At 38.0% G+C, this 14,769-nt stretch overlaps 1 protein-coding gene across 3 annotated transcripts in view; it reads right to left on the minus strand.

Moving 5' to 3' along the window:
* The window catches only part of DNAJC7 (DnaJ heat shock protein family (Hsp40) member C7), a 30,838-nt gene that overhangs the window by 3,654 nt on the left and 12,415 nt on the right, over window positions 1-14,769 (minus strand). For all 3 annotated transcript variants that reach the window (XM_074261551.1, XM_074261552.1, XM_074261553.1), the window contains exons 2-9: window positions 12,332-12,420; window positions 11,478-11,602; window positions 11,176-11,289; window positions 10,474-10,548; window positions 7,228-7,346; window positions 6,379-6,532; window positions 5,136-5,300; window positions 3,756-3,847 (exon numbers count right to left, since the gene is read on the minus strand). In XM_074261551.1, the coding sequence (XP_074117652.1) occupies window positions 3,756-3,847; window positions 5,136-5,300; window positions 6,379-6,532; window positions 7,228-7,346; window positions 10,474-10,548; window positions 11,176-11,289; window positions 11,478-11,602; window positions 12,332-12,420 (933 nt within the window). The remainder of the gene's footprint in view (window positions 1-3,755; window positions 3,848-5,135; window positions 5,301-6,378; window positions 6,533-7,227; window positions 7,347-10,473; window positions 10,549-11,175; window positions 11,290-11,477; window positions 11,603-12,331; window positions 12,421-14,769) is intronic.

Here is a 14,769-nt window from a genome sequence, read left to right on the forward strand (position 1 = left end):
TCTGTTTATTTGGATGAATCTAAAAGGCAAAGCTATGAGAGAATAAGATGATTTTGTTCCTAACTCAAAGACAATTATTTGTGGCAAAAGCAATGTCTTTAAGAATGCCTTTAATTGATATATATAAAAAGGTGTTAAAAATGTGATCTGACTGGCCTCAACAATCCTTGGGATGGTTATCTGTTGACATGATCATGCTTGGGGAATTGAATTCAAAATAAAATCAACAGATCCGTCTGTTCAGCATTCTGTGGTCCAGTCAAACTGGCCTTCTAACTGTTATTCATAGTGAGGACTCTATTTCCTATTCCCATGTTCTCTTTTTCACCTCTGCTTGTTCGAATTTCTAGTATCGTTTAATAATCAGCTCAAGTATCACTTTCTACATGAACCCTTTTCAGGATTTTCCCAAGCTATTATAATTTTTCCATTCCAGAGGTACACCCTTCTCCTTGTTCTAATTACGTAAGACCTATTTTATATATGGACATGTTTTCTCTGATAGAACATAAGCTCCTTGAAGGTAAGAACTGTTTCGTTTTTGACTTTGTTATGGAAGGTCTTAAAAAAGAGTGCCTGATACATAGTAAATGCTTACTAAATGCCTATTCATTGAATAGCTAAACAAAGGTTTCCCTCATTAAAATCACTGATATTCTCAATAATTCCAATGAGTATGTAGGGGGTGGTGGTAGTAGTAGCATCATGATTAACGACTGGTAAACCACAAGGTCTTATACCTCAATAAAGAATTCCATGAATCAAACAATTTAAGAATCATGACATATACATATATTTATAAGGAGCTATATATCAATAAATATTGTCCTTTTCCTCTTGCTAGAAAAGAAAAAGATCCCTGTGCTTGTGAGGAGTCATTGCCACCACTCCCCTTCCTCCTTGGCTCTGCACCAGTTACACCAGAATAGACACAATCAGGTGACTGATTGGTGTGTAGAAATGCCTTCCTCTGGAATATTTAAAAATCAGAGGTTCCATCTAAGAGAATTGGAAGTGATACTGTCTACAAGGGGATGGGAATGAACAAGATAGATTTCCAAGACCTTAGAATTCTGTCCTTTTACTGACTTGAGAAAATAAGCCATTAAGTTCAGAGGTAAACTTCATGACCTCTGAAATAAAAATGCTACTTTTTCTCATCCAAGACAAGCTAGATATCAGCAAAGCTTTCATTTATCTCCAGTTTCTGGGAAGAAGAAGGAGAGGGATGGAGGAAGGGAAGAGAAAGAAAAGAGGGGGAAAGATGGATGGAAGGAAGGAGAGGGAAAAGGATTTATTAAGCAACTACTATATACCAGACACTGTGCTAAGCACTTAAAAAATATCATCTCATTTAATTCTAACAACCACCCTGATGGGTAGGTCTATAATCCCCATTTTACAGTGTATGAAACTGACAAATAAAAGTTAAGTGACTTGCTTAGGATCAGATAGCTCCTAAATGTCTGAGGCTAGATTCAAACTCGGGATCTTCCTGTATTAGGCCTCATGCTCCATCCACTGTGCCCCCTAGCTGCCTCAAAATCATCAAGGCAGAGAGAAGAGAAGGAAAATACAAAGGAAGATCTCCAAAGGAAATTGTTTTAGATGCAACAAAAGGGAGAATTACTATGAGAATATTTTGAAGCTAATGACTTCATTTTTTACATTAAACAAATACTTACAAAGCCTCTACCATATGCTAGGCAATAAGCAACACAGTAGAAATATGAAGATAAGAATAAACCAGCTCCTGCTCTCAATGAGGTTACACTATATTGGGGATGAAGTAGGGACACATGTATAGGTACAATATATGCACAGTAAATAAAGTTATTTCCAGGGGGAGTGTACTAGCAATTAAGGGATGAGCTTGTTGTAGGAGGTGTCACTTGAGCTGACCTTTGAAGGAAGCCGGGGATTGTATGCAGTGGAGGTGAAGGAATGCATTCCAGGCATGGGGGACAGCCTATGCAAAGGAAAAGAAGAGAGAAGAAATGTTATGTACAGGGAATAAGAAGGCTAGTTTGGTTAGACCACAGAATGCATAAAAGGGAGTAATGTGCAATAAGCCCAGAAAGGTAGAGCTAGATTATAAAGGGTTTTAAAAGTCAGAGAAATGAATCTTTTATCTTAGAAGGAACAGAAAACTCTAGAAGCTTTAAGTGCAGGGAAATGAAATGATCACATCTGTGCTGTGTGGCACCTACCTGCAAGAAAAGGGAGTGGACAGAGGGAGTTCAATCACGTTACTGAAATTATTCAATCAAGGGGTGATGAGAGTCTGAACTATGCTGTAGTGACTATGTCACAGAGAGTCATGAAAGATACTGTGAAAGACGTGGCAAAATGACTAAATTTAGAATGACAAGGAAATGAAGTGTGAAGGATGACTCCAAGCCTGTGAACTTGAGTGCCTGGAAGGCTGCTGAGGCCCTCAGAAGGTAATTTTTGGATGAATACATCTTGGGATATTAGTTTGATATACCCTTTGGGTCATCCAATTGAAGATGTCCACAAGGCAGTTGGGGATGCAGGAATGGTGTTCAAAAGACTAAAGATGAACATGTAAACATAAGTCATTTGTATAAAACTGATCGCTGACTCCATGAAAGCTAAGTAGCATGGGGAAAGGTGCCCTAAAATAGAGTTTCACAAGCACTTATACACAGGGAGGGTAGGATGCTGATCAAGCAAAGGAGCCTGAGAAACAAGCAAACAGGCAGAAGAACCAGGATAGAGAAATGGCATGAAAATCCTCGGAAAAGAGGTTCTGAATAGAGAAATCAATATATCATTGATAACTTTGGAGAGAACAGATTCAGCTGAGTAAAGAGTTTGGAAACCAGACTATAAGGGAAATGAGTTATTAGGAGATGTGAAAGCAGGAACAATGACAGCAGCTAGGTTTTTTTTCTAAGAATTTGCCTATGATAAAAAGTAGGATATAGGATGATGGAATGGTAGGGTCAAAAGAAGATTTCTTGAGTATGTGGAAGGCCTATACATGTTTATAAGCAGTAGGAAACAACCAATAAGGAAAGATTGAAAATTAGGGAGAGAGGGGATGATCAAGGGAGAAAATTCATGGAAGGGATGAAGTCAAGGGAACAACTAACTCTCTACTGTACTGGGCATTTATAAGGAGAAAGGACAGCTCCTTCAAAACTGGAGTAGAGAGTGGATAATGATGCTGAAGTCATCTGGATTGTAATATTAGAGCAAAGGAGCTCTAAAAGTATGACCACAATTTGTTCATTCATGTATGAGAAAGGTTTCTGCTGAAGGCTGGGGATGATGGCAGTATGGGTGACTTGAGTCAAGTGGCACAGGAAACTCCAGGAGCTTGTGCAATCTCCTCCACTGAAAGACAATCTCATCTATTGGCACAGAAGGAGCCGCATATCCTTAATGAAGTCAAACTGATCATCTAAAATTCAAATGTCTTGAAACTGAAGATTCATAACCAAGCTTGGTCCCCCCAAAAAGAAATGAGAATTCACACCCTCCCCCCACCTCCCTTACAACCCCTCTTTGTAGTGTCTTGGTTAGAAAATTTAAAGCTTTATTTTCCTCCTCTTTTTTTCTAAAGAACACCTTGCTGGGGTAAGATGAGGAAGCATACATTCAACAATGAAGGTGATGTAAAACCAACATATATTATAAAGATTTTAAAATAACAACCCAAACTACAAATGCAACTTGTAGGAGGGGCTGCTGGTAGTTCCCCACCAGGAATAGGGCTCTTCACTCACCATTGTGCTCTTCTCAGGTAGGCTTTGATGTATGTGTCATCCAACTTCACGGCGTTTGTACAGTCTTCTATTGCATCATCTAGTTTCCTAAGCTTCAGGAAAAAGACAGCAGTCACATCTCACTTTCTTGGGTCAGTTGGGGCCAAGCATGATGTCAGAGATTCACTCGGCCTCTCATCATCACATCTGCTTTCAGTGCTTAGAAAAACCAAGAGAACATTTTCCCTCTTTTCCCAGGATTAGCCTGGGGACCAAGAATTACTAAGGACCAGGTCCTAAAAGTCCGACATAAGGCCCATAGACCCAGGTCTGACCCTAGGGTATAACCTGTCTAGAATTTGTGAATTCAATTTATCTTTCACCTCTAATAAGCTAGTACTTCTGAACTAGGAGACTAGTAGGGCACCTCTATTCCTATGTCAGAGATCAGGCTACTAGGTTTGGGTTAATTAATTAGTCAAAAATAATTCATTATGTAATCAAACAGAACATATGACCCACTCCTGAAAAACTTGTATGACCCTATTTCTCCTATTTTATGACTGGATTCTGCTATAGCAGCACTAGTGTCTGGGTAAGAAAAAAATCCCAAGAATTACCCCTACTCTTCTAGGGGAACACAGGTCCAGAAGCATGTGTTCTTGGAGAGTGCAAGTTCCCAGATGAAAAGGACTCTATTTTCTTGTTTGCTTCCTATGGCACAAAGAGCATGGCTGCTATACATTCCACTGTAAAAACACCTTAGAACAGTGGTATGTGATATGCAAAGTTAAGAACACCTGAAGCTCCAATTTCTTCAAATAGTATTTTGAAAAGAGAGCAAATACTTTTCACATTTCTGATAACACTTGAAGATTTACAAAGCAGTTTCTTGCCAATAATTCTGCGAAGTCAATAGTGCAAGAATTAGCATCAAAATCATTGTACAGACGAGTTTGAGATTCAGAAAGCTCAAGGAGCCCATGGCTATACAGCCAGCTAAGGACTGAGCTCAGCTTTCTGAACTCTTTCCACTATCACAGATGGTATCTCTCATGGATACATACAAAAACAGCTATGTGTTATTTATTTATTTATTTTTAAAAAAACCTTCAACTATTCTTTGCTAGATGCTCAGAGTAAGATGGACCAACTGGGAGATGGCTCTGTCTGAAAGACTTAAGTTATTTTTCCAAAATCTTCTCCCACCTACTCAAGTGGGAAAGCAAAGCAAAACTTCTGAAGACCACAGAAATCCCCCAACAAACCCAGAAGTACCTTCTCCAAGGCAGCTTACTCTACTTCATGTGGGCAGACAGGGAGACACTCCCCATATTCCTCAAAGGAGCACTCAACCCCTGGCAGGTCTTTACAACCCCACTACCTAAGTTAAGTGCTTACCTTGGCGTTAACTGTCCCCCGATTACAGTAGAGTTTGGCGTTTGTCTTTATATTGTTAGGATCGATCCCCAGGGCCTCTGTGTACAGTTCATATGCTAGTTTATAGTTTCCATCTTTAAATGCTTTGTTGCCGTCCTCTTTTTTTGCTTTGAGTGCTTTGGCATTCTGAGGGTAGAAACAGGGGATGAGTCATTTGGATCTGTGGGGGCAGGATTAACTGAAATGCACTACACTACAGGACATCTCCTGCTTTTTGTATACAAAGCTGTCTATCATTTCTATTGGAAAATTCTATGTTACAGACAAGATGAATCTCGTAGGATCTTCCAGCTTTCTGACATCCCCCATGTTCAAAATGGATTCTTCTCCCCCCCTTTTATTGAATCCTTTCCTTATTTCATCCAAATTCTTTTGTTGTTTCCTCCATGAAACATCCTACCTATCACCAGATGAAAGGAATACCAAATTCTCTTAGCACTTTTCCTGTATTTTCTATCTCCCAACACATTCTATATTGCCTCACACTTGACTGATTGTTAGGCCTGTAACTTCATCCACATATCCAAGATTAGATGACAAGATCTTTGAAGTCAGGGACTATCTTTTTTTCATCTTGATTCATTTCATATCCAGGACCTACCTAGTATAGTATCTTAGATATAGTGGTTTAATACGTTTTGTTGAATTTTAAAAAGGATTAAGTTTGTTTCAAGTCCCCCAATCTTTCTTTTTGATTCCTCAATCATTTCTCTTCTTTAAGTCATTTCATTTTTCACTAGTACTTTCTACATGAGTTTTGGAGATAGAAAAAAATTCATATTCATCTATTTGACTACTTTTTCCACAATGAAGAAAAGAAGACTAAAATGAAGCTTTGGGACAAAGTGTAGATTTCAATTATCTTCCATGTTCCTTCTTGGCCCCATTAAGCAGGAAGGTTCTTTTTCCACCCTTGGATGTCCAGTCCTCACAATGAACTCAAGTAACTTTTTAGTTCAGGAAAGAATCACTTATATGCTGTAGGGACAGTAAATTTTTTAAAATTGTTTTTGGGAAAGTCAAAAAGTGCCTTAATTGTTAGAACCAAAAGACCAAATCCCTTACCAGAAAGGGTAAATGACTGATACACTCCCCTTATGTTCAAATCACTGTCTTCTTAATCCAAATGCCTCCCACTCTGACTATTTTGATATCAAACAGAGAAGCTACCTTTCCCACTCTGAGCTACATGCCCTAGACTTACTCTGCAGGCAAGACAAGCCTTTTCGTGGTCTGGGGCCATCCTGAGGGCCTGCACAAAAAATTGAACTGCTTTCTCGATACAGTCTTCATAATAAAGACACAGGCCCCGAACGTACAATGCATCTGCATTGGTGGAATCCATCCGTAAAATGTCACTGTAATGGCCAAAAAGAGGCAAATTCAGATTCATTTAAAGTGACCTACGTCTGCATCAAGATTTCAGCTAGAACCTCTATTAAAACTAGACATTTATAGCCAACAATCTTTTTCAATGAACTCCATTCAGCACTGAAAATATTTGAGAGCATAGACAGTTGCTTTAGTAGGACTTCCTAGAATTATTACTAAAAAAATCTCCAAAGTAACTCTACCCTCTACCCCAGTCTCCAATCTGATGCACAACTGAACTCATTTTTTAGTCAATGCATTTAAGAAACAGTCTCTCTCTCTCTCTCTCTCTTTCTCTCTCCCTCTCTCACGCACACGCACACACACACGCACGCGCGCACACACACACACACACACACACACACGCATGCTCGCACACACAATGTTACATTGAGGGCAGGAGCCAGTCATTCTTTATATCCCAATTTCATTCAATCTCTTACATACATACATAACACACATAAATATATCCCTTGGCCCTCTTACACCTGATAAGCATTCAAATACTGATTGACTTCTGCCCTTAAGCATCAATAACGCCCCCACCCCAACCCAATTCAGTACTGATTAGTGTCCCCAGCCAGACAAGAACCATATTGCCCAACATGCTAAGTCATTTCCAGGAGCCAAGTATTCAAGGCAACCCATAGTATTCTACAGTGAAATCTACTTGGTGTTATACCTGGCTACAGACTGTGCTTCTGGATAGCGACCCAATAATGCTAAACACTCTGCTTTTAGGATTTTGAAGCGATGACAAGCCGGTGCAAATTCCAAGGCTCGATCCATGCAAAACACAACCTGTAATGAGGAAGAAGGGAGATGAAGTCCTTCATTTCAGGCTTCTCAGGCCTTTCATTTTAGCTTGATCAAAGATATTAGTTAATTGGTTAAAAGCCAAAAGGGAAAAGAAAGCATAAAGTCTATATATTGGGGGGGAGGGGGGAATTAAATTCTATAAATAGAAACATTACTCTATGCATATGAAAAAACAATGGAACTGGGAAGGTAGGATACTAGATAATTAAACAACTTATTCCCATCCAAATATGGCATGGAATTTATATTTACCATCTGCGGGTGCCATGTTTACCTTACTGAAGCTGTATTCCCTTCCCAACAATTCCAAAGGGATTCCACCCTGAGTGGACACTTTCAATTCTACTTCAGGATACATAAACAACAACCAAATCATAGTTCATTTTTATATGGATTTAGACAAACTATATATGAGATCACATTTCCAAAATGCAACCACATGTAATAAAATGAAACTTCATATTTTATAAGTACCTAATATATACCAGGCACTGTGCTAGGTTCTGATAATACAAAGACAAAAATCAGCTAGTCCTTGTCCTCAAGGAATTTGTAATCATCTAGGGGAAACAACATGTACACAGTTATAGAAATATGAAATTATGTGGAAGAGAGAGAGACACATAATAAATACTCAGTAAAGGCCCCCTTTACACCCCCCAACCTGCTGGCTGATTGAATGAGTGCTTTCCAACCTGAGCAAAGGCAAAGTTGGGAGACAGAATGTCATGAATAAGAAAGTCAGTTGGTCTAACTGGCCCACAGAAGACAAAGGGAATAATCATATGAGATAAATCTGAAAAAAAATGGGCTATTCAGGTTGTGATGGACTTTAAATACCCAAGAGAGGAAGTTTTTATTTGGTAAGAGGACGTCACTAAAAGTCTCTTAAGGAAGTTAATGACCTGTAATACCAGTGCCTTAGGAATTTCTCTCTGACAACTGTGAAGGATAACTCAAACAGAGAGACTGAAAGCTGGGCAATCAATTAGAATGCTGTTGAAATAAACTGTGAAGGGTTAAGGATAAAAAGATTTCCCCCCAAAGACATGCCCTTGGTATCAAATGCCATATTGGGCCAATACCAGTGGTTATGTTTTGGGCTTGACGCAAATGCCAACGTTGCAAAGTTCGGTGACTGGAAACAAAAAGGGGAAGTTAAAAAGAAAGGGAAGTTTGGAGGGAAAGACACCAAGTTCTGTTCTAGACATCCTGAGTTTGAGATAATAGTGGGGTATCTAGTGTAACAGGTGGTGGATAGTTGCAGGCCTTGGAACTCAGGACAGAAACTAGGGCTAGATAACATAGCCATCAATCTTGTTTCCCAGTATCATTGTTATAAAGGGATATAACGATATTTCTTTTCTTTATTAGAAACATTTTCTTTCTACTTTTATCTTTCCAGGTCAAGGTTACATTAAGTCTTTTGGGAGGTAACGATCTTTAGAATGCTCACATTTAAAGAGATTTACTTGGTAAAAAATTTTTCTCCTAGCATAATTGTCATAAAAGAAGAAATTGAGAAAAGAAAACTGGCTCCCTTTAAATATGGGACACCATAGATACTATACAAAGCTTAAGTTCTAAAACACAGAAAACAGGAAGCCAGCATCAACTTCAGTCTTCCCTGTTTAGAAGAAGTTGATAATTAAGGATGCTGCTATGCTCAGCAAGGTTAATCAATAAGATACAAATAACACATTTTAAAATTCAGGACCATAAATTACCACCCTGAGGACAAAGTTCACCTTTCAGACTTTTGGTCATACAAGGAGTCATGATGTAATTTATTTTTTTCCTTAAATGGGAAAAGAATATAGCAAAATGAAGGAAAAATGAAGGCTTAATTTTCAGTCAGCAGCCATGCTAATTAATACCTTCTGGAGAAGTCTAGAGGACCTGAAGTAGGAAATAATTCTGCTTCCACTGATGAGTAGGGAGTGTCAGTCAGAGGCTCTGCATTTCTCTTCCCACCCCCCATGACCAGAGACAGCTGCAGGCAAAGAAGATCTTTGTTTCTTTCAAGGTCATCTGTTCCCCCAGTCAGGATCATAATTCCTCATTTGTGACATCACCGTGAGATACACTGGGGAGGGCTGGGATGTCACAAACAGGGGATTCTGGCTCCAGGGTGGTCAAGAACAAGTAGAAACCCAAGCAAACTCCCTTCAGAGACAAAGCTCTTGTATCTGCACTGTTAGAGAAGGGAGCAAATGTCAGAAAGCATCGCTAAGAGGAGGTTGAATCCTCTCCCAGATAACTGATGAATCACACCAAAGAGAGGCAGTAGCTCTTTAAATCAACAGGCAGAGAAGAGGTTCTAGTGTATTGCTGCCTAAGCTCTATACCCAATGACAAGATGGTTTCTCCCCAAAGATTTGCCCTTGGTATCAAATGCCATATGGGGCCAATACCAGCGGTCATGTTTTGGGCTTGACACAAACATCAACACAGTTCTTTAGGCTTGGGGAACTGAGGAACAGATATTTCTTTAAGATAAGCACTTTGTAACATTTTTTCATCCAACTTGGAAATACCTTATATCCTATGAATGATAATTAGTCCACATCAGTCTTCTTAGAAATCTGAACTCCAAGACTGAGAATAGAGCTGGTATTACTGTCATTCCCTCCGGCTAATTTCATTGCAAGAACATATGGTGGGCTCCATGAATTGAAAGAAGCATGCTTCTGTGAATAAGGTCTAAGACCAAATAAAAGGTCATAGGCCATATGTCTAAGGTATAAAAGAATTCTCTCCCAATTTCTGGATAGCAACTTTTTTAAAAAAATGAAATGTAGATTATTTAAAGCACATTTTAAAAGCCTAGTTTGGTTTCCTCTATACTTTTAAGACATTTGACCCTACTAGTAGACTGAATACATTCAGATAACATAAACTCTCTTAATTAGTAAACTAAAGAAAATATAATTAGGAAATTAAACCTACTTAAAAAGACTAACACGTTTTATCCAAAGCCATATAAAAATGATTTCTGAGTTGTCTACATCATTATTATTCTCAATCAGCATGAATAATAGAAACTAATGAATGGCAACTGCCCTGACAAGGCAAGACTAGATTTTATATTTATACTCTTATATTTTACCTTCCGATAGTCCCGTTTCTCAAAATCCATTTCAGCTATTTTCTCATATTCTAGGACAGCAGTGGCATTCTTGAACTAAAAGAAAATCAGAAAAGCTAAGTTTTTATGATGGCACATAACTAAATAACAGCAAAACAAGCCTAAAATAAACTCCATCTCCAAAAAAACCCACCATGATCTTTTTTTGCAACTCACCTTGAAGCTTCATATTTACGAAGGTATGGAAGAGAGTCTATCAAAATAATCAGGAATCAAATACCATCCTTTATTTCAATTTATATTAGGAATGAAAAAGCAAGCTTTTGGGTACCAGGGCAAAGGGGTATTGCTTATAACAGTATGAGTTAAAAGTTTCCAGATCCTCTTCAATTAAAAAGTATCTAAACTGTTAGGGAGAAACTTTCAGTCTCTACTAATCTGAACTGGATTTTAAGTTGTATCTTAGAATGTAACTTCCAACTTTTTGGAATCCTATATATAAATCCTTTTGCTTTTTTCAGAAAACCCTTTTTAATTTTATTCAATACTGGACCACTGGTACTCTAGGCCAATTCCCTCAATTTATGAGGAAACTGAGGCCTAAAAAAATTAACTATCATACAATTCTTCAGAGCTAGGAAAAGAAATACAGTAACCCAGTTTAAGACTCCTTCTATTTGACATTTTTTGGTCTCTTCTGACTGATTTAGAGTTAGACACTACCTCCTGCTGTGCTTGAGTATTTCTGTGATCCACTTCTAGAGCTTTTTGGAAGCAGCGACAGGCAGCCATAGCATTCCCTAGAGAAAGGTGACATTTGCCTTCTCGTAGATGACCCTAAAGAAAAGAAGGAAAAAAAAAAAAAAAAAAAAAAAAAAAGAGGTAATGAGGAAAAGAGAAGGGGGCAGAATATAAATCAAGCATGCAGAAGGTGAAACAACAACAAAAAGAAGACAAAGGCAAAATGTCCTCAACCCAAAGAACCCCAGCCTTCCCCAAATGACCCCATCACACCCATCACATACCCGGACAAAAGAATCATCCAGCCTCACTGACTGCTGGGCATCTCCCAATGCTTCCCGGAACCTCCCCAGCATCATCAATGTGGCAGCTCGGTTACCATAATAGCTAGCATTTTTGGGGCACATGTCTAAAAGTGGGGGATGGAATATAAAACAAAGGATAGCATGGGTCATTGTTTCTGAAACTCAGGAGGCTTCCCCACTCAGTATTATTTCTTGCTTCCTGTCAAACCAAACCACAATGTGGATAAAATCTTTTGTCCATCCATGTTAATGGTCAAGAGTCCATGCCACAACCAATACAAAAAATAAGGTGGGTAATTAAAAATTCTTGATACTTAACATGAGCACATGAATTTTTTTGGGGGGAAAGCGGTATTATCTTCCTAATTATATGCTGCTTAAGTGAATATTAAAGTGAATTTGTATCCACTGAATATACAACTGAGGGAAGGAGTCTTAGCAACATGCTGAATAAGAAATGTCAATATAACCAATAACAGATTGAAAATCTGCTGTTAAGAGTCCACACATGAATAACTGGGACAGTATTCCCAAAAAATATTTTCCAAGACTAGAAATAAATGGACATTTGACAGAGAAGAATTTAGGAAAAGACCACTCTCCAACCCCTTCCCCTCCCAATAACAGCACATTGTCATTTACCAAGATCAAGGAACCATCTGCCTGGATACTGGTCTCTTCTGGATTCTCAACTACAAAGATCTCACAATATAACATGATCAATACACAAGGCAAGTCATGGCTACATTATAGATGTACTTTTACCACTATTTTCATTATTTTTTTTTTTTTTCCCATTTTGGGATATAGGAACCAAATGCAGTCTTTCTCACCTATGGCTTTTGTGTAATAGTTATAAGCTTCATTGTAGTCTTTCTTGGCATAGTACGCATTTCCTTGTTCTTTGAAAGATTCTGCTTCCCTGAAATGGAAATAGAAAAAAGAGGGGGAAAAAAGACAGAGAATAAGAATACATCAGTGTCTGATCTTTGTGATCTGGAAGGACTATAATAACATAGTATCCTGGCTACAGAGTAGAAAGTTAGTATAAGGCCTAAAGGAATTTCTATTGAGAGGCTAAAATGTACTTGAACATCATTTCCTACAAATTGGCAATATTCAAGCTAAATTACGTAATCCTTCACTCACTCATGCTGGAGGGCTTCAGCATTTTACACTCTCCTAAAACTATCATTCTTGGGATTAGACAAATTTAGAAATTCCCTTACAGCAAGAGATTGTTGAAGTTTATGCCTGCCTGCTTCCCAGTGAATCACAAGATTCTTTAAAAAAAATTTAAGATTAGTTGATTCCCAAATTTAACATTAGCCCACTGATTTTCTACTGTGAAAAGGAAAGAAATATCTATGGAATTTTAGCAAGTTCCCCTTTTAATTTCACTCCTTTGTTGAAGGTCAGTAGTAATAATATTTCCGTAAGCCTAAACAGAATAAAACTATATATGTATTAGTAAAAGTGAAAAGGAGACGGAGGACAGTAAACATTTACTAAATTACTGTGTGCCTGCACTCATTTACTTACACACACACACACACACACACACACACACACACACACACACACACACACACACAGAAGGGATATACACAAAACTAAAACTAAAATAAATGGTTTTATTGATGAATTAAGCACACAAACACTTCATCCAGTCAAATCATCCCTTTTTCACACTAAATTGTTCCCAAGATCCCTTCAAAGCTACTAAACTATCTCCACAATGCCATGAGTTTACCTTGGAATTAAATCTGGGATGGGAGGTGGAGTGTGTGTGTGTGTGTGTGTGTGTGTGTGTGTGTGTCTAAATTTAGATATTATATGTAGAGCTTATATTTATATTAGTTTATAATGTTCTATATAACTAGAATAAATGCATGCTTATGTATGTTAAGCAGAAACATAACTATGAAAGAGCAAAGATCAAAAGGGAGAAATTGTGACTGAAGAGGTTTTTTTGGAAACATCAACTCGCAAGCCACCCATCTTTATTCTGCTGGCAAAGATCCTAACATGAAAAAAGTGATGGAAGAAAAGCCTGAACTATCCTACATAGAAATCTTTCTCTAGTAGGTAATACTGTGTCCAAAGTTTTGAATACAAATTGTAATATTAAGATTTCACTTTCAAAAGGAGTTGCAGTAATGATACTCAAGAGGTAGAACAATATATTGAACATAAGGAAAGCTTCAGGAAATACCATTCTAAGGTTTTTGGGAAAGTGCGGGGCAACAATTATAAAAGCAGAGCCAGTAACACATTTTAATAGGAAACAAGTTCCAAAGCAAATATTTGGGTCTTGTCAGATGACAGAAAAAGCAGCTCTGATCTGTCATTCATTTGGCCAAGAATAGGCCTGGGAAAAACCAAAGACCACCTAATCAACAGGAACAGTATACCATGCCCATTCCAATGAGGCAACCCCAAAAGTTAATCACACAGGGCTCTTCCTGCTCTTTTGAGAACTTTTCCACAGTCAATTCCAGTTTAGCATGGGTTTTTGGGGGAATAAAACTAAAAAAGTTCTTAAGGGGTAAACTTCCTATATTGCAAAATGTCTTTCTATCTAATGTAAAAAGAGAAGACAGATTATTGTGGATGATTGGTGTGAAGAATTAATCAGGTGAGAATCAAATCTACAACAAAACTGTGTATCATATTGAACCAAAAAGCAACAATTAGAGTTGTACATCTAGTGTTTCCACACATTATCTCATTTGATCTTCACAACAATCCAGTGAGACTGTAGTCTCATTTTACATCATTTTATCATTTTACAAAGAAGGAAAACTGAAGCTCAGAAAATTTGTCTAAGGGGGTGAAGACTCAAAAATTAATTCGATATAGTCACCATGACAAAATAAACGGAGCCATAATCAAGAATGCTCTATATCAATATAGTTCTTCTTCTTTAAAATGCAAAAGCTAGTGAACTGGCCTTACCTCCCCCGGGGAAATGCATGTCATTTTAGTAAATGGTGAGTAGATTCCATTCTAGAACAAAGCGAGTAATGTGGAGTCAGCCCACAGCAGAAAGAACAAGAGGAATTCTGTTGTGACAAGTTAACATGTTTTTAACCCCACTCTCAACAGTTGGGCCATAATTAGCTATTCCCACACAACTGCCTCATGAAAAAGAATTGTTCTCACTGTAACCTTGTTGATTAACAGCTGCCTAAATTACAGGCACTTGATATTTTTACATCAAGTGATTATTTTTTTGCCTCCATGTTGTTGTTCCCCAAATAGTGTGACT

This window comes from Sminthopsis crassicaudata, chromosome 4 (assembly GCF_048593235.1).
Source record: "Sminthopsis crassicaudata isolate SCR6 chromosome 4, ASM4859323v1, whole genome shotgun sequence".
Classification (NCBI taxonomy): domain Eukaryota; kingdom Metazoa; phylum Chordata; class Mammalia; order Dasyuromorphia; family Dasyuridae; genus Sminthopsis; species Sminthopsis crassicaudata.